Source organism: Enoplosus armatus, chromosome 10 (assembly GCF_043641665.1).
Source record: "Enoplosus armatus isolate fEnoArm2 chromosome 10, fEnoArm2.hap1, whole genome shotgun sequence".
Lineage (NCBI taxonomy): Eukaryota > Metazoa > Chordata > Actinopteri > Centrarchiformes > Enoplosidae > Enoplosus > Enoplosus armatus.
Window position 1 is genome coordinate 4,917,318 of NC_092189.1, and position 20,942 is coordinate 4,938,259.

Consider the following 20,942-nt stretch of genomic DNA (forward strand, 5'->3'; position numbering starts at 1 on the left):
GCTTGAGAAATACAAGAAAAAACAAGTTCTGGGAGATGATTTATTATTCTATAATTAATATAATATATACATTTTTATGGTCGTCTCAGTGTTACATCACAATCATTTAGCAGGCGCTGTGGCCCATAGCTACTTAGAAGAAGTGTATTAAGTATAAGTGTGTGTTTAGCCTCTATACAGTAGGAACAAGAGCTAGATATTTCCAACTGCATATACCAATCACGATATAAGTTAAAAAGTAACATCTTATAGTTATAAACCTTAATGTATGGCTCATTCCCATTGTTCAGTAAGCAGTCATTACAGTTAAAATATTAATTCTCATTTTGCCGGTTCACAGGCAGAGATAACATTAGCTTTTGTTACAGAAATCCCAATCATTAGGCAGTCATTCAACAATTGGCAGTAAAAAATATTGACAATGTCATACATGTTTCCAGCTCCGACAAGAGTCTCCAGTTTTTGTTTACAATTCATAAAGGGACAGAGGTACTCTGCCTTTCTTTATTCCCCCTGATTCACCACTATTCACTTCACAGTGTGTCTGACGGCCTGTACATTAAACGCTCTCTTCCCGCGGTCTCTGGGTGGTGCTCTGAAAGTCATAAAACTCCAACTGCAGAAAGCTGAATTATAACATTATTTATCACATTATTTTAATGGTTCAACGCTGCCTGGTTTCATAGGCTTATGCAGTTATACCCACTGAGAGAAAAGAGAGAGACATGCGGAGAAAGAAAATCATTTAGTAGCACGCAACACAGAGGTGGCTATATGTTAAAACAACCCACAACGCCGAAATCGAATAGAGCTACTGTCACATCTCACTTAAAGAAGTTCTCTTTTCTGTGTCTCAAGATTTCAAGAAAAAATCCCTTTTAAAGCACCAAAGAAAATCACATCTGTAACTTCCATTTCAGACCAAATTAAATGTAGCTGCAACAGTGACACTATAGATACAACCATCCTAATGAAACAGAGGTGTTGCAGAGTGTATTTAGCTCTGAAATATCTAACTAATCTGGAAATGGTGTTTCCATCTATAGCCCGAGCCCCCCTCCACCAACAAGTGGCAGCTGGACAGCTGGTTGAATAAGGTCCAAGCTCAAACCAAACCCCTGGTTCCCCCACAGCAAGAACTTCATGGCGCAGGTTGGTATGGACAGTTACATCTACTGTGTCTAAAACAAAGTCTGGTTTGATCTGGAAAACTTATTCTGGTCCAATGGTCCTCTTCCCAGGCTCCATCACCCAGGGTCCGGACACTTTCTCTCCAAGGAGTGAAGCTCCAGGATTGGGTACGGCTGCCAAGGCCAAGCCCTGTGGATCCAACAGCACCCCTGTTCCAGCTGCACCAACAGTGGAACACAAGGATACAAGGGGAGCCTTCTGGTAGGAGCTACAATCTGTTGAATGAATGAATGACACAGTGGCAGAATGATGGACAAATTGTAGGCAACAACTGACAAAAATGTGTCTTTAACCATAAAAGAAAAATCAATTCTTGCTCCCCGCAGCCCAGGCAGAGAGAAGGCCAAGGCCAAGCTCAGCCAGAAGGCCACAGGGGAGGGCCAGAGGTCAAAGATGAGGCTGTCACCGGGGCTGTTGTCAGGGCCGGAGGTCACGACCCCGAGGAGGAACACCACGGGGAAGAAACAGCCCAGGCGGACAGAGAGATCAAACAGTGTGGAGGATAATCAGAACCAGACATGGAGCCGAGCAAACCAGCATAGGTAAGGAAGGGAGGACATAACATGTTGTCTGTGTTTACCATCAGTTAGTTGCTGCATCCCAAAAGTATGACTTACTTATTTCAAATGTAAAATTATCAGTGATTGTTTCGCTTTTTCCATTACACCTACAAAACGTATGATCCGTTTATTGTTATTCGACAGATAGATTCAATTGACAATAATAAAGGGAAATACAAAAGAGCAAAGACCCAGTCCTGACATACAGATTATTTCCATTGTGGATAGATAGGGAAAAGAGTCAGGCAAGACTGATTAAAAGCATACAAAACAAAGCATACATATACAGTATATAAGCACATATAAACATATATATACAGATTTTTCCATGTTCATCTTACCAGGAAGTGGCCAAGTGACCAGGAACAACATTCTTTAAATAGTTTTAAGGGAGACCTATTTGAATAATTGTGCTTTTTTTTATAGTAAGAAAATTACAATTTTATAAGTGCCGGGTCCCGATGTGTATGGGGAGGTAATTTGGATACAACGCTAGTAAGCTTTTTTGAGCAGTGTGAAGCTTTTTTTGATGAATCGTGAAGGACGGCTCTACCAGGAAGTGGCTGCATAGTCAAAATGGCATTGAACTCGAGGCCCGGCCCTTTCCTGCCCAACAATTTAGTCTTTAGTGCTTTCAGTGCCGGGGCCTCAGATAATTATCTAATTATCTAAAATCAAACTAAAAATTCAAGATATTTTATCAGTTTGATTCAATATCCAAAACGAATGGCCTCAGTTTTCCCTAAAAGGTGCGTTTATCATCAGACATATTCTCTCGTTGAGATTTTAAATAATTCATTTATAATATATAATAAAAAGAATAATGGCCCCACAACACTCTCCTGGGGGACACCACAAGTTAGGGCTTTAGGACTAGAAAGCATCCTACACAACTTTTTAAATTTCACTTTTTGATCGCTGCTTCACTGACACTATTGCTATTGATGTAGACAGCAGAATTATATAATTTACAGTGAGGACCTTTTTGTTATGCCTATGTGCATCTGAGTGAATGAGCAGGCAAATCATGTCATGTTGATTAACTGATGGGAATACAAATGAATTGTTTCAACTTGAGAGTGACATTGTGAGGAGAACAAAACAATTGTAACAACTTATTTCTTGACGACTAGCTATATATTGTAACTGTCACTTATTATCAGTAAAACTGATACAACTACTGTTAAGACAAGGTTGTCACTTAGTATGGAGAGCTTACAGAGGCTCCAGTGGACCACTGGGCTTCTTGGCAGCTAGCCACTGAACGCTGTCACTCCTACATCTGTTGTGGAAAATGCTCAGATTGAGTGGAAGCCATGCCAAACTGCCTGCTCAGCTTGAAGTTGGGCTAATTAGAAAAAAAACACTGACTTCCTAGCTTCTTTTCTTTATTCTTTTCTCCCCCAATCACTTCTTTCCTTCCCCTTTTTACGCTTTCCACATCCAAACAAGTTCGGCTGAATACATGCTGTTTTCAATTATTTCATGCTGTCTCATATTTTTTCATTTTAACACACATTCACCCCCTGGAGCTGGCCAAGGCAAACATTATCCTCTGCTGTTTGTCAGTGTAGCACTGCACTACAGTAGCAGTGCCTTGCTCAAGGGTGAATCTAATTCGGATTGTGAAGCTTCCTCTTATAGTGTTATTTTTCACACTGCAGCCCTGCAGCTAGGGAAAAGGACCTGTTGCCTCCCCCCTCCCTGGAGCATCAGAACCCCCCAAGGCCCCGAAGTAAACCCCCCAGTGGGAAAACAGCCCCCAGGAAAGAACCTCGCAGTGCAACCAACTCAAACAACAACGCAGTCACTCCACCAGCGGCGCTACAGCAAACCCCTCTGCCAATACCTGCTGTCAGCGTAAACCAGGTTGGTATTTGTTGGTGGGATAAACGTGTGTGTGTTTGTGGGGGACGTAGAGAGTTTCTCCATATTTCTTCTTTTCTTCTCAGTGATGGCCTTAATGGTTGCTCATAATAATACTTAATGATGTCTCTAGGTTAATCCAGTAATTATTTATTACTCTTAGAATCATAGACTGTGTAAAAGAAGTGGACGTAGCCACCGTGACGTCACCCATTGGTTTGTGGACTACCATTTTGAAGCCTCGAGTTTGGCATATTGGCTGTCGCCATCTTGGTTTTTTGAAACCAGAAGTGACCATATTTGGACGAGAGGGGGGTTGACAAGTCACTGTGGTAGCAACTTGTTAATCACAAGGTAGCCCCGCCCTAAAGCATACCCTGCTTTATCGTCTATTTTACTCTAAATGGGACCATAATTTACAAAATGGACATCATGCTGTACTGAAGAAGACTTGAAACTAGGGATTGAGACCATAAACTCATGAGGAAAATCTTTACTGAGGTAATAAATCAAGTGAGAAGTAGGGTCATTTTCTCATTGACTTATATACAATCAGACTTTTTGCAACCAGTGGAGTCGCCCCCTGCTGGCCATTACAAAGAGTGCAGGTTAAGGCGCTTCACTTTTCAGACCCGGAGGTCTGACATCTGATACGATGCGAAGTGAGCGTCATCCAGGCACCTGTTCCAAGCATTTTCGCTTTGCTCATCAACATCTGGAATATATAAGTGGCACACATGTAACACTGTCCATGTATCCTTTAATGATCATTTCATCCTTATAGTCTCTGGTTGATTTGATAAAGTCATAAAATTCCACAGGATAAAAAATGTATTATTACATGACTATTATGGCTCAACACTGGCTGGTTTTATCGAAATATGGAAAGTGAGAGAGGCAGTCAAAGAGAACTGAATCATCGACCGCCGTCTTAACCTATAATGAGTTAACACTCTGTGGTTTTATGAAGATTGCGTAGTTTCAAGGGGAAAGAAAAAAGAAAGAAAGCAAGCGAGAAAGAAAGAAAACCACTTACAGTAAGCTGGCTTCATGTAACTAAGACATAGAAAAGGACAGGAATGAAGATTATACAACAATTACGTCACAGAAGAAGAAAATATCCCTCATCTTTACTTTCATTTAAAAGGGAAAGTTTTTCTGGATAAAAGAATTAAATAATACCAAATTCAAATTCAAAAGTCAATAGTTCAAAATAGCATTATCATTAACAAAGAATCAACAGAATATTTTTCTAAATTGTGTGTATCAGTGTAATGTTGAAATACCAAGAACAAGGTGATTTAAGCCTGTTAAGTCTGTAAATGAGCCGTAAAAAGTCTTGGAAGTGTTGACCTCATGTACATCGAGAGAAAACGTCTGAACTCCACTGAAAGGCTGACATATGGGAGAGATGAATGCACACGCTCATCTTTGGAAGAACAAAATGAGTGAACATCAGTTCACACAACGCACGCAAATGTTTTGATCCGTGTTGATCTTTATGACACCAGCTCACATGTTTCTGATTGTTTGCTTTGAAATTTCCTCTCCATTTTCATGCCGTCATTCTGAAGAACATTAGCTTGAAAAGGCTTCAGCCACAGAGACAAATTAACAGTCAATAATACTGAAACAATGAAATCTGCATTTTGACTTCAACAGCTAGCGGCTCATCAGCCCAAGACAAGACTTAGAAAACTGACCTGAGAGTGATTTTAATGACCCTGACATCTGAGGTTCAATCAGCCTTGTTGCTTCATTCAGTACATATAATGAACTATTTAATTCCTGCTTCTCATCTTGTTATGTTTTTTTCTTTTTTCAACAATAATCAGCTTCAGGAAAACAAAAGGCAAAAATATAAATCCACTTCTCCCACTACGAGGCTTTACCTCAGCTACTGTGTATGACTTCAAAGGTACGCTATTTAAGGTTAGAAGGAAGAACATGTATAAAACCATACTGTGAATGTTGGTTTTTTAATGGTTTGAGGTAAATTCTCAAGGGCTGTCATTTGACATCCATTGTATCAAGGTTGACTCGGCATCATTTACATATGGACGACATCATTTACATAATCTGCTGTCAACAACAACCTACAGTAAGTCTGCACTTGCACCAACTGAAAAATTCCCCCATTTTGCCTAAAAGTAACTTAACCTAAAAATCAAGAGGAGTGCTAACATCTGCTACCTGTGGGTGCTGTCACGACACTTGACCCGCTGCCAGCCTCAGCTGTGCAGAACAGCTGGCAGGACAGCTAATGTCAGTGTCAACAGTCAGAATAGAGGAACTTTCCAGGAAACATTGCTGATGAAGGGAAAAGCTTTTGCCAGCAGTGTAAATAGGCATTATACAGGGGACCGTTTTTTTCCCCTCTTTTTCAACAAAACACAGCATGGCGTTTATTGAAAATGGATTTTGCAGATGGCAACATGCATTGGACTGATTCCAAAAGTTTGAGGAAACTGTCGCTTTGTGTCTGCCAAGCGTTGTGGGTTTTTTTTTTTACTTAAGACTGGGAACAAGAGTGGTATTCCCTTTGCTGCATCTACCTCTGTCGTTGCTTTCTCATGTCGATGTTGCACACGCGGCACCCACTTCCTTTTGTTTCAATCACTGATCGTTACACACTGAAAATCAAGCATTCCATTTCCCAATTTTTATTGGATGCAAAACAAAGTCAGAGATGCAGGTGTAACTCTGCAGCGCTACCAAGAAAATAAACAAAGCAGGCGCAGGCTGCTTCTGCTGGCTGGCGCACGAGAAGAGTGTCGGGATGCACACACACAGCTGTGAGACAGTTTCTTCACTTAAAGGATAACGCTGGATGATATTTAATTATTTTTTTGTCTATGCATCCTACGACCAAACAGTGAATCCATCCAAGTATTGTCTTTGTATCCAAAGTCTGATTCAACTTAACGTGCAAAAAGAGCTTCATTGTTGTCTAAAAAACACATTACCATGAACATGGGCACTGTAGTTCATTTTGACTCAATTCTGCTGGCGTAAATACTCACCAGCGCACCAAATGCGTCTTAATCTGCAGTTGAAAATAGTCCCTAACAAAGGCACTATTTCCTCCTGTTTGAGAAATGTCTGCTAAAAAACTACAGTGCCCAGCTGTTTTAGGTTAGGAGATTACTAAGCCTTTTTAAAATAAAATAATAAAAAAAAAAAAAAATGTCATGATATAGATATATATCTTTTTTGAAACGAGAAACTAAGAAAGAATTCAAAATAAGAGATGTGAAATGCATCAGGCTGCCTGTGTGCAGAGAATGTAACTGACACACAAAATTAGACAATTAGTCAAACATTTCACTTCACAGATCAGTAGAACAAGCTTGTGCTGCATAATTTGCATGATATTATCACATGGGTAATGTATATGTTTAGCTTAACTGATTATACTTTCTGTCAACTGCAGTTGTTTTACTTGCAGGGGCTTAAAAATCCATATGGTTTATGGCATACAAACCAAATTGTTTTGTTTAGATAGCAAGAGATAAAAAGCCCCCTTTTATCATGCTAGCAGTTTGGTATTTCACACAGTGGAGGGTGCCGAGAGATCACAAGTTACATGTGTCTTTTGTGTGTGCTTTCCTGATTAGCAGCCACAGTGATTCTCATAGGTTGGTGCGTATGAATAGTTATTAGTAGTATCATTAGTCTATCAACTCAATGCTCTCCCCCTTTTGTCTTTTATTCGTCTTCAAAATAGGATAAGAGGAAACACAGAGGTCCAAACACCAAAATCACACCCAAGTCCCGAGAATTCATCGAAACAGATTCCTCCTCCTCCTCCTCTGAATGCCAGTCGGATTCGGAGGAAGCCATCAAAATCCCCGCTCTGCCGCCTCAGACGACACGCTCCGCGATTAACACACAGACTCTGTCCAACACACACATGCACGCGCCTCTCCTGCCATGCCTGGCCTCTGTGGGCAGTGTGGGGAGTCTGGGGACATTTGGAGGGAAGGGACTCCGCGTGAAAGATGGTAGCAACATGACCACTAATGGTAGCAGCAGTAGTAACAGTAGCATCAGCAGCGGTGGTAATGGCGGCGGTAATAGCTGTAACTCCCTTAGCATTAGCAACATAAGTTGCTCGTTTGGCACTTCTGTTCCTGATCCTGGAGGGTTAGGAGGACAGTGCAAAGACCTGGAGTCCATGTCACCACCTTCCAACACAGGACACGAGGTGCCTCTCTCCCCCTTGAGGGAATACCAAGAGGTCCAGAGTTTATGGGTGAAAATTGACCTGAGTTTGCTCAGCAGGGTGCCTGGCCAGGGCTTGGGGGAAAGATCCAGAGCAGGAGTTGCAGAGAGGGACGGGAGCGAGGGGAGGGACAGAGAGAGACAGGCGGAGAGGGAGAGGATAGCGGTGTCGGAGAGGGAAAGACAGAAGCAGGAAGAGAGAGAGTGGCCAGGGCTGAGAGAGAGGCAGAAGTTACCTAAAGGGGAAAAACAGGAAGACGAAAATGAGCGATTAGCGCAGGACAGAGAGAGGCAAGGTGACAGAGAGAGATTAGCAGAGAGAGAGAGGCAGGCGGACAGAGAGGACAGAGACAGATTCGGGCTCGGGGAGAGGGAGAGGACGACGGGGAGGGACAGAGAGAAGGGATGCCAAGGTCTGGGGGTCCTGGACAACCCCCCTGTGCAAGAGCAGAGTAATCCCAGGCTGGCCGGGAGGACGGAGAGAGGAGAGAATGCAGGCAAACACAGGAGGCAGGCCGCTGGAAACATAGTGGTCCCAACAGAGAAACACACCAGCAAGAGCAAGAGGAAACATAAGGTTTGGCACTCTCCACATACTCGAGCATGTTGAAGACCCCGACAGTTCTCTCCTTTTTTGCTCCTTTATTTCACTCTCAACCCCCCAATCTGTGTCCTTTTTCGAATGTCTATAACGTGCTGAGATATGGAGTGTTTTCTGTTTTCTACATTCCAGTCGGACCACAGCGAGTCATCCGTCAACGGCAATAAGAAGCTGCGATTGGACAAAGACTGTCAGCTCCTCCCACCCTGCATCTCTCCAATACACAACCACAAGAACAGCTCTGCAGAGTGAGTGTTAACAGACTTTACACGCCCACTAGATCAGGACTAACGGGAGGAAAAGTATGCACTACTGGAATGAACGTTTGCTACAATAACGTGTGTCGATCAGAATCACCGATGTCCAACCCTCAAACTGCAGATCAATCTTTTATTCAGTGGTTGAGTTGAGTCATTTTGGTGCATCGTTCACTGAAATCAACAGAAGTAGAAGAAACATTTCAAGGACACGATTAAGGTTTTAGAAATTCATTCATCAACATTGAAAGTTCATCTACGTTTTTTTGTTTACATTACGATACAATGCAGCTCATGATGTGTATGCTTAAGGCCTAGCAACAGGTCTGCTGAATGCATTTCCTTCCTCTGCTTGCTAGCAGTGTGCCTCTTGCCCTCATTGCCTTTGTTGGCGCATTACATTACATTTCTTGGCACGTTATTCCACTTATCAACAGTTATTGGAGGTGATCATTAGGTAGCCATCGGGCAGGACCACGTATAGCTTCACCTGCCTGCGCGAACGTCCTCAAACGGGGGAGCCACTCACACAAACATTGCTCCACAGCGCTACTAGTGGTCAAAAACCCCACGGGGCACCTTTAACTCGCTCACACCAAAACAAATTTTCTTTCAACATTTAAAAAAAATGACACTCATGCATTGCTTCAGTGATGTGAGTGAGAGTGTTAGGGAGGACAGGTATTCGTGCTCATTGTGAATCAAGACTTCCAATAAAAATGCGTGACACGCCAGAATGACAGAACTGAGTCATTCCTGTAACCTGGTAAAAGCTCAACTTTCCCCATCCTTCCCCTCATGCACGTACTAAACACCACGTCGTCATGTGACAGACACTCGTAGAGGTGCAGTATTTTTAGGAAAAGGCTTAACATTTTAATGTGGTGATGAAGTCGGAGAGGCGAGTTCAATTCGCGCGGTGACACAGGAATGACAAATTGTGAATTCCAGCTTTCCGTGTGAATTATTAAAAAAACAGACTAAGCTGACTGTCGCTATAAATAAGCCTCAATGTGACAGCTACAGAGGAAATGTTTTTATAGCGTCTCAGCGCCATCAAAGAGTACACAGCAGGGTAAGGTGGGAGGGAAAGAGGGGGTGACCCGGACTTGAACCTCTGACATTGCGCAGCAGACGTCTCGGAGTGTCTCTTCATCATCCAAGAGGCTTTTTATGGAAGCTGTAAAGTGGATGATGTGATCGTGAGCTCAGGCTCAGTCAGCAACTTCTAACCTGCGACTTTTGACAGTTATCATCACCCTGTTTTAATCGGTGACAAGAGATAATTAGAAAAGACACATGAATGATTGAGATTTTACCCCAGCAAAGGTTTGTTCTACCTTTGTCCTCTTTTGTTGAGCACAGGAAGTTTATCCAGGACCATAAATAGTCTGACTGTATTCATAAAGTCTCTTTTTGCATGTGTCAGTGTGTCATTGATAGTTTGTTATTATCTGAAACTTGCGCGGGAACAATATTAGAGCAGCGTAAGCAATATAATCCATATAATTGAAGATGCTGAACTGCGTACTGGCTGATCATCTCTTAGTTTGGTGTTTTATTCAACAAGTTATCAACAACATTCCACTGTCAGGTGAGTTTTAAGCAACCTTTTGAAATTTCACAAAAAAGAAATGCAAATTAGGCACATTTCCTTTAACTGGTTTGGAGCGAATGAGCTAGCCTCAATTTGGCAGAACAGGCTGAGCTTTACGCAAGGCTGTAATCCACCAGTAAACAGAGTCGAAGAAGTAGAGGTTGGGAACCGATCTGTCCTCCGAATGGTAAATGGACAGACACTTAGATAGCTCTTTTTCTACCTTAACGGACAAAGCACTTCATAATTGGCCTCTCATTCACACACTCACACAATCTCACTCCGGTGGCGACAGACAGATGGCCGCCGACCCTGTGATTAGTGGACGACCCGCTCCACCTCCCGAGCCGAGGCCCTGTCAGAGCAGCTGTCAGTGCCTTCTCTGCAGAGTGTTTGTTTATTATCACCTTGGTTTAGTTTACTGCTCTGCCTGCGACAGGACGCAGACGTTACTGCTTTAGGCAAGTTGTGATTGGCCTTACAGAAATAAGGACGTAGATGGATATCTAACAGTAAAAAAATTCAATTTCTCCCTTTTGGTTCCTGATTTTTTTCTCGAGAGAACAAAGAACAACTGATTTACAAAGCTGATATTTATGCTGCAGCAGACAAAAACAAATGCAATTTAATTTCAGCTGGACTTTAAAAGCCAGAAATCATTGCGAATGTATCACAGAGGAATATTTGGCAGATATGCTGTTGTCATTTTGTGCTTTCAGGTTGTAAATTTCTTAAGTTATTATCTTTAATAGGACTTTGAGAGCTCTGGCATGCTTTCCTGCACACACACACACACACACACACACACACACACACACACACACACACACACCAGCATCCACTTAAGGGTAGACACATGCACACAAATTAGCATAGTCATACATACAAACACGCTAGCACACCTTAATTATGCTGAGCAGAGACACATATTCACACACACACACACACACACACACACACACACACACACACACACACACACACACACACTAGAGCAGCTAATTAGTCTTTGTCTCCCTGGTTTTGTGTATTATCACTAATGTCGGGGCCCGGGGCGTCGTTCTGCGAGCTCAGCAACTTTTCTCGCTGCATCAAACCCCCAGAGTTTCCAGGCAGAGGAAAAACATAAAAATATTATCTGTTGTGTTGCAAACAATATGAGTCACAAGAGCTCCAATAAGGCAGCGGAGGGAATAATCGCTGACGCTCGAGCAGGGGAGGCAGAATTACAACAGTTTTAGAAGGAAAATATCATTCAGCAACTGCAAATGAACTCGCAACAAGGCAGTTAGACTGTGTTAGCTCAGCTTATTGGAGGAGGGTTTTACATGCTGCATGTTTATGTTGTTAGAATGAACTTAATTATATGGAGGTGTTAATAGAATATTGTGATGGTAAAGAGAGACAAAGAAAAATCAAGTCTTTCTTCAGGAGCCTGACGTTGATCGTCAGGAGGACAAGGAGTAAAAGAATACCATACTAAAACTTCACTTTGTTATCGTCATAGCATTCTTGCAGAACCTGTGTGTAAAACACAGATCTGTTTGGCCGCTGGTACACATTGTTGGCTTTAATACTTTAATTCTTCTTTCTTTTTTTTGTTCATCATGAAACGTTCTCTACATGTGCTCAGTAGTTAGTTAGTGAGTGTTTCCTGAAGACGCAGTAGTAAAGAAAGCAGACCACCTAAGCTGTTAGGTGCAGTCATTTTCCACGACTGACAGCAGAATCCCTGACGCACATGTATTTCTACATGCGGAGAGTTGTGTGTTAATGGCACATGTATCAGTCTGCGCGATGATGAGGTACTCTGTGGTAACTGTGTCCCCTGACTGTGTTTTATAAGTCACGATTGATTAATTATCATTTGATTGGATTATTTCCCCTCATTGTCACCATTATTTGTGACCCTTTTTGGGAAGACATTTTAAAATGCAACTTCCTCCTTAAAGTGCATTAACTAATGTACACATGACCTGTGATAAACATACAGTAAAAAGATCTTATTCACTTCTGCTAAATGAATGAATCATTTCACTGCTTTGTCATTTTTGTGCCTTTGTGTGTGTGTGTGTGTGTGTGTGTGTGTGTGTGTGTGTGTGTGTGTGTGTGTGTGTGTGTGTTCAGTAGCTCTCTAAACAGGAAGCAGTCTCGACGTCGCGATGAGAAGCTGCTCCCACCCCTCCTGTCCCCCCTCTCTGATGATCCCCCTCGTAAACGGACCTGTGACAGCAGTTCCTCTCTCAGCCAGGAGGGCGGCGCTGCTGGGATGCTGCCCTGCTCCGCCTCTTCCACCTCCTCTTCCTCGCACAGACACAGGAGAGGGGAAGGCAAGGCGTCGTTGCATGTGAGAAATGGCAGCGTGAGTGCTCAAGAACACTATTACTTGTTATTTAATTATATACATATATATATATATATATATTTAATAATACACCAACCAAGTTTTTAAGATATATATCTGCCGGTCAACTTTCACTCTAAATGATGATAACTTGGACCTTAAAATAATGCAGGACTCTATTGGCTCTGGTTCTTCATTGTCCAGTGAGTGATAGTTGGCTAGTGGCATTATCTCCAAAAATAACTCTTGAGGTAATGACATGCCATTCTTAAAACGTATAAATCTACAACCTGCCTCACATCTCCACCGATGCTCCTTACCTGCAATTTGTCGGAGTTTCAGGAGCCAAAGTCACTAACATATCTAAGAGAGCTTTGTTATACGGAGGCAGGTAAATGCATCAGGAACAGCAGGGCAGACCCATAAAGCAGTAGGTCCAATAAAGATCAGCTCACAGTAAATGTCTAAATGTAGAAGTACATTCATACATTTAAAGAAATTGCACGATTTACTTTTTTACTTTTTGTTCCCTTTTGAGGAAATTAAACTGCAAGAATGACCATGTTAGCCCTGTCATATGGATTTACGTGACTTCATAAGCAAAACGTACTGTAGTGTCTACATATGTTGCAAATGGCTTTAGGCGCACTAGCTTAAAGGACCATTTGTTTGTGATTAACCGCGGCTCTCAGGCTCATTTTGTCTCATTCTTTCAGCCACGCGTGAGTCCATTACTGTGAATGAGGAGCTGAAGTTCAAGTAGCTGGTTGCTGAAAGCCACACATTGTAAGACTAACTGATGCTATCATGACCGTGGATTACAATGCCTTCTCTGCTACAGGAAATGGATCCACATGGCGAGAAGCCCAGTGGAGACGGTTACCATGCCAACGGGCAGTCAGACTCGGAGGTGTGGTCGGAGCCGCTGATGGAACCTGCCGAATCTCGCAGGCCGAGGCTGTCATTTAGCGACACGTATGTAGAATTACAGTGTATACCCCCCACACACACACACACACACACGCACGTGTCTTTAGCAGCATGATTTATAGATCCGTTGTTGTCATAAGACCTTGCAGTTCTTGTGTAAGTAACTCCCAGCAGATGTGTCTCCTCTTTACATGGAATTGTGTCTTCATTATTCCGCCATATAAACATGATGTGCATTGTTTTTTCATCATTGTATTATTGAATTATGCTGTATGAGTCGTCTCTCTAAGCCGAGATAACAAAAAACATTCAGTTAAGACAGAGCGGAGATTTCAACAAAGTCAGTGTCTTTATTGCCCTTTTTACATTGAGGCGACCAGGCTAATAGGCCAAATGGTGGCCTATCAGTGTATTGCAGGTGGGGGAAACATCTGTAACTCCCTCACCTCTGGTCCAGCTTCGTTGAAACCTGGAAAGATGATGCATCTTCTACTTACTTGTCCCAAAGGGTTCCTGCATTATTCATGAAACAACATGTTTTGTTGTTATACTAAGGTTACACCAAGCCTGAGGTGTGTATACCTAAGCAGGCTACTGTATATAACTCACTGCGAGCTGCTCGTAGCCAGTGATTATGCAAATCACTCTAACATGCAGGTCTAAAAAATAAAAAAGTTTTTGTCAAGCGACATGTCGGTGCAAACATGCTATTTATGTTCTCTTGTGGCTGTGCTGTTCCCAGAGTCCACAGTGCAGACTACTACATGCAGGAGGCCAAGAGACTGAAGCACAAGGCCGATGCTTTGGTAAGATGTTCCACGAGTCTTTCTGCAATCACCGAAAAACACAGGTCACACACACGCACACACACACACACACACACACACACACACACGCTGGAGCACATGCAGAGGGCAAAGATCAACAGATACACACAGATAGCAAGAAAATGATTTGAAGACACACAGTGTTAACATCTACAGTCTAGACTGTAATTATGTGTGCACTTGTTCAGATGTGTGTGTCATCACTCGTGTGTGTGTGTGTGTGTGTGTGTGTGTGTGTGCACGTGTGTGCACAGCGAGTCTCCGAAAAATGAAATTCTATTTCATATCAAGGACTGTACTGTATAATTTGGGTTATTTATTGCACCATTTGTCTCCAAGGGAACATTGCATTCAAGGACTGATGATGTCTGCAAGATTATACAATATCAAAAGAATTATCTGACCCCCCCCCCCCCCCCCCGAACAGTGAAATGAGATTTATTTAACTTGTTATTTATCTTATGTTTACGCGTTGTTTCCTCAGATTTATCTGGGGATTTGCATTTTAGCAGGAGATTATTCACACAGAAGATGGTGCGTCTGCCACTATGCTGTTAAGACATTGCTTATTCTGTCTCTGCCTTATTCATCTGTCTTCTCTCTCTCTCTCTCTCTCTCTCTCCGTCTATCCTCTGTTACATTTCTATTCATTTTTCTCATTGTCACATTTCTTCTTTTCCTCTTGTCACTCATTTGTCTGTCTCTCTGCCTGTAGATGGACAAATTTGGCAAAGCGGTGAACTACGCAGACGGCGCCCTCTCCTTCATAGAGTGTGGAAACGCCATGGAGCGAGATCCGCTAGAGGCCAAATCCCCATATACCATGTACTCCGAGACTGTCGAGCTCATCAGGTACTGTACTGGGGGGGATAGACAATGTCAAGTGAAATGAAGAAACAGGAAGTGTCTAGTTTCCTCATGATTTTGCAGAATAAAACTGATGTGATTTCTTAGGAAGGTTCCTTCAAGGCATTATGTAATTTGGTACAAGTTATAGGAATAAATATAGTTTGATTGGTACACTTTTCATTCATCAGAGGCCATCAAAGTTTGAGATGCTGAGAGAAAGTTACTGTTTATAAAGACATATACTTCAAATCTATGGTCATTCAGGATCAGTTTTGAACCCTTTCAAATCCCGCAATTCTCTCCATTCGTGGAACGACCGGCCGAGGTTGACTCTATCACTGTCCCATTTAGCTTTCTTTTGTTCTTCAGTCAGTTCATAACCACAAAATGTAGAAACGTGAAGAAATAAAATTCTCTAAAGAAAAATCGCCTTCTTCCTTTTAACTGGCTGACGTACCGCTCACTGCGAAACTTTGCCTGGGAAAATGTAAACGTAGGCTCTTCCGGTCCGCGTGCCGTAAATGATTGGATGAATCATGAATTACTATATAGAAATAGCTAATCTTCTCGCTGACGGTCTCGTTTGCTTATGTAGTTCATATAGGGGCCTCAGTATTAAATTGAGACTGTTTCATAACAGTTAAAAACTCCTTCTAGATGCTTTAAGTCAGTTTGTTTAACATGATCTCATTCATTCATCATTTTTACAGTCATTAACATTTTAGCAGTAAGTCTCTGGAAATCAACTGCTTATACACTCTACCCAACTATGCAGCTATTATATTCTGTGCTGTACTCCCCAATTCTTCTTTCCTGTCTCAGAACATTGTCTTTATTTCACTACAATTTCTACCAAACGTTTCAGGAAGCATTATCCAGGAATCATATGTAAAAAAAAAAATCACACCTCTCTCATCAGACCTGTTGAGGATTTAGCCTGTTAGCTTAAATAATATTCTGTGGTTGCATATGGCCAACTCTGTGCCCACAAAAAATGACTAATCAAAACTTGTGTTCTGAGGAAAAACTGAACCCTAATTAGCATGAAGCCGGTCTTCTGTTCCGAAATGTCTGCACTTTCCAACACTGTATTTTTTTTTTTATTTGTCTAAAGCGTCACAGACCTGCAGGGTTGCTAATGAGCGCAGCTAAACTAGTGTTGCATTACAGGATCTCTGCTGTGTTTCAGCCTTTCAGAGCTGCCAATGTGTGAAGTCAGAGCAAATGAGAATAACAAATGTCTGCTACCTCTGAGAGCAGGCGGGTTGACAGCAGGCTGCTGTAGCGGGAGAGAGTATTTTAACTGAAGGACTCAGGTTCAAGCTCTGCTCGTCTGCACTCATCCATCCTGCTGAAGTGTCCTTGAGCAAGACGCTGAGTCGTTACCAGCTGCAGGGCTGCTGATCTGTGACTGTGGCCTTTGACCCCCCCCTGAGGAGGGAGAGCCGAAGAAAAGGACAAGAGCTTTCCTGCAGAGATCAATGAAGTATAAAGGTGTAAGTCCTCTCCCTAGATTCACCTGTCACTGCTGAACTTCATTTTGACTGATTAACCACCTCTGAGCAATCAGACCGGGTCACTGAGGGCAGGAGGCGACAGCATTACAGTATTTCTTTAAATACCTCATCAATAACCACACAGGGGTGGATGAAGCTGACCTGTAGCTTGTCCTGCCTAAGGGCCCTTCAGCAGGCTGGATGTTGGCTGTCAGCGAGCTGAAGGAGGTAATCACTAACTATCAGGTCACTGTTTTGTATTCTTTACGTTCAGAAAGAGCAGCTCCTTGAATGATTTTAACCTTGGTTTTCGAATTAAAATGAACCCTGAGTATGTATGTATTCACTGTCATGCATGTTTTCACGCCCATATATCTCTGGAGGTGTCAGCGGGCGAGTAATGAGTGTCTCTCCTCTGCAGGTATGCCATGAGGTTGAAGAACTTCGCCAGCCATTCAGCCACCGTCGCTGAGAAGAAACTTGCTGTGTTGTGGTACGACACTCTTTTTATGTGTGTGCACGAAATACAATACTTACAAAAGAAATGGTGCCTCCTCAGCACTGCCGGCCACATTCTGCTGGAGAAACACTGAGACCTTTATTTGCTCTTGGCCTAAATATATGCAAATTGAAACATTTCGGGCTTAGTGCCAGAACATTTTCATATTCTTATCCTAAACCTCCTCACAATCTCTCACTTGTGTGAGGTTTACTCGTACGAGTGTTGCGAGTTGGATTGCAGCTTGAGCAGTTCTTCACTGTTCTTGCCGTGCAGAAAGGCTGAGTGTAAAACGTGTGGTGTGAGTTAACACATCGTACAAGACGGAAACAAACGCACAGCATCTGCGCAGCTTCAGACGGGAGGCGGTCAAGAGACAGTCACAGAGATGGACCAGACTACGTTATAGTCTTGTAGCAGGTGATGTACAAACTGTCGGGTACAACGGCGGTGACAGCCAGCTGCATAAAGACTGTGAGGCTGCTTCCAGGGTTGCTAACTCCAAAGTCATTCAGATAAAGGCAGTATAATCCAGAAGTCAAACAAGAGACAATCTGCACATGACTTGTAGGACAGTCCTGCACCACTCGTGAATTTCATTCATACCAAAGAGAACATTCTGACTAAGAGAACATTTGTGAATGGGACAAATTCTCTTAAATCACTCTTAAGAACAAATCTGTTCGTACGAGTGCTTCTTGCCTGAGGCCAGTTGCATGTGAACATACAGAAGACAGCCCATAAAATACCCACCATGTGTAAGTTTCTAACTGTACAGTTAAATTCTACTAGAATGTAAAGCTCCCAAAGGTCGCTAAAACCGATTCTTTTGTCTTACTTAGTGATCCAAAAAACATTTTATTTTTCATACCTCTGTGCGCTCTGTGACTTAATGAATTCACAAATCGCAAGTAAAGCTTTTTATATAATTATAATCGTATAATAGCATTATACATTTGCCTCATTCTGTACTTCACTGAAGTTCTTCCTAATCCACAAGGACTTGCGGGGCTTGTTTGAAGTCCGGGTGCATTTTGTGTGTGGATGACATGAAAATAATATTGAGGATGGAGCTTTAAAGGGAACTCGCGCGGAGGTTTCATCTGCCTTCTAATGGTTTTGTTTCCATAGTAACCGCTGTCTGTCTCTGCTGTATCTGAGGATGTTCCATCTGAAGAAAGACCACGCTGTCAAGTACTCGCGGTCGCTCATGGAGTACTTCAAGGTAACACACACACACACACACACACACACACACACACACACGGACATGGACTTTTCCTTCCCCTCTCTCTCATTTTCTCCCTCTGCGGTTGGAAAACATGAAAAGCTAATTACAATCCCTCAAATACATTTCATATTCATTTTCATGGTGCCTGTGCATTAATTTTGCATGACGTTATTAAAATCCATTCTTTCTCTTTGATATTAATGTATTAATTAGCTCCATCAATCATCACAGTGGATTGTTAGGGTTTAATGTGCTTGTTTTGATTAATTATATTTAGTTTAATTAATTACTGAGGATGTCATTATCACAGTGCCGCATTTGCATTGATGGGATTGGATTTCTGGGAAGGGACTGACTGGGAGTTTAGCTGTGTACGTGTGCGCCGGCTGTGTACATACAGCATGTGTTGACAGAGGGGGGGGGGGAAATAACTGAAATCAGTCGGAGCAGTTCACTTTAAAAGAGAAATGGCACAAAAAACAGTCCTGTAATATACTTATCCACATGACACGTTAATGTGGATTTGAAGTGCTTGTCGCTGAGTAACATGAGTTACACGAGTTATTGTTCAGAAATTACACATACTGTATGGGGCTAATTGGTGGCTCGGTGGGGTTCAGCTCATGTTATATTAACATTAACATTTGGCTGATGCTTTTGTCTACAATGGTTCGTCGTATCCCAGACTAAATGAAGAGTTTGAATCCAAAATATATAGTCGGCATTTATGGAAAAGAACAGCAATATATCGTAACTTACTGAATTATTAAAAAAAATATATATTTTAAGTAAATTGCTTCTAAATGAATCAAGGTATTTGAGCTTGTATGCCTTGTTTTATCACGTAGTGAATAGCCTTTTGGCTAACTCTGGCAACATTCACAGCAATGTTTGTTAAAAATGGCCTGACCCTGCTAAACCAATAAACACATAGGGTTTTGTGAAACATGCTTACTCGCTTTATTGCTGAGAGTTAGAAGAGAAGATTAATACCACTCTCTTATCCGTCTCTTAAATATGAAGCTACAGGTAGCAGACTGTTAGCATTGCCTAGTATAAAGCCTGGCTCTGTTAAAAGGAAAAACATCTGCACATAACTCCCTGTAAAACCGCAACTTGTCATTTTTAGTCTTGGGCTTTTGTACGGATTAAACAAATGGGATATGAAATGTTAATTAGTGAGCTTTAGAGGAGCTGGTAGGTAGATTTGTTACCTTCAGACGGAGCCAGGCTAGCATTCCCCCCCCCGTTTCCAGTCTTCATGCTAAGCTAAGCTAACCATCTTTTGGCTGGAGCTTGGCTGGAAAATATGACTTCTGGTGCATGTTATCAGTTCTCTTCCTTCATTCTCTAGTCTTTCTTTACTGTATCTGCTAAAGCAGAATATGTGCTTTAATGTTTTAATAAATGCGTCTTTTTGTGACCCAGAATTCAGCCAAGAGTTCCCACCAGGCACCCTCTCCCTGGAGGACCAATGGGAAGTGAGTATACACACACACATGCTGTATCTGATACCTCCATTCACACAGGTGACGGAGAATTTATAATTCACCGGAGCTCTGCTGCAAGATACCACGCCACCACCTGACAGCCACTTGCTCACACAAACCCCTCAGGAAGCAAATAAAAGGATTGATTTGTTGTAGATGTGAGGAGGAGGAGGAGGAGGAGGAGGAGGAGACTGGAGGGGCTGCCGAGTGCCAGGGTGAGAAGGAGTGATGGAGGGAGTGATGATAGATGGAGGAGGAGAGGGGTGGAGGAGCTGTGGATGTGAAGCTAATGAGTTTGGACAGCTCTGACGCTGCACAACAGCAGGACTGGAGCTCAGTGTATGTGGTGTGTGTGTGTGTTTTCGCAGCACTGAATAAGGCACAAGTCGCCGGGTCAGCGAGGGTCAAGGCCACACCATAGTCATTACATCACTGCTAGAGCCACACGCCCAGCTGTGCAAGGCAGGGGAGGCAGATTGTACGAGCATGACTGATGTTACTATACACATGAATGTCAGGAACGCTACACACCCTCTGCGATTTAACACGTTTTAGAGCCTCAAGGCCTGAAATGATTACTCCCTCAAAGCCAAAACAAGAGACTGTTATTCTGTCTGACTAATTTCCACCATAATTAATGTGCAGAGTTATAAACATCAGCATACTGTGTAATTGTTCATTTAGCCGTGATACTCCGGTAGGATTGGTTGCCTCCGTCTCATGTACCCGTGGTCGTTTGCACAGAGCTTGCACAGTTAAAGTTAAAGTTGCGGCAGTCAATACATTTATGTTAAACAATATCTTCCTAAATGTAATGTGAAAGGTGCCCCTCATAGTGACGAACCCCCAGAGAGTCATCGCCAGATACCTGCAGTTCCTCTCAGTTCATGAGAGCGTTTCGTCATCTTTCAGCTCATTGTTTTGATTTTATGGCCCCCGCAAATCCACTGCCCCCAAGTGGCCAAACAAATCAATAAATG

At 42.5% G+C, this 20,942-nt stretch overlaps 1 protein-coding gene across 1 annotated transcript in view; it reads left to right on the forward strand.

Annotated features, from left to right (window-relative positions):
- Positions 1 to 20,942, forward strand: part of aff2 (AF4/FMR2 family, member 2) — a 130,696-nt gene that overhangs the window by 107,523 nt on the left and 2,231 nt on the right. The window contains exons 12-24 of the mRNA XM_070913206.1: positions 1,047 to 1,152; positions 1,242 to 1,392; positions 1,518 to 1,733; positions 3,416 to 3,620; positions 7,345 to 8,418; positions 8,575 to 8,690; positions 12,424 to 12,658; positions 13,482 to 13,615; positions 14,313 to 14,376; positions 15,113 to 15,249; positions 17,164 to 17,235; positions 18,373 to 18,466; positions 19,901 to 19,953. Coding sequence (XP_070769307.1) covers positions 1,047 to 1,152; positions 1,242 to 1,392; positions 1,518 to 1,733; positions 3,416 to 3,620; positions 7,345 to 8,418; positions 8,575 to 8,690; positions 12,424 to 12,658; positions 13,482 to 13,615; positions 14,313 to 14,376; positions 15,113 to 15,249; positions 17,164 to 17,235; positions 18,373 to 18,466; positions 19,901 to 19,953 — 2,657 coding nt within the window. The remainder of the gene's footprint in view (positions 1 to 1,046; positions 1,153 to 1,241; positions 1,393 to 1,517; positions 1,734 to 3,415; positions 3,621 to 7,344; positions 8,419 to 8,574; positions 8,691 to 12,423; positions 12,659 to 13,481; positions 13,616 to 14,312; positions 14,377 to 15,112; positions 15,250 to 17,163; positions 17,236 to 18,372; positions 18,467 to 19,900; positions 19,954 to 20,942) is intronic.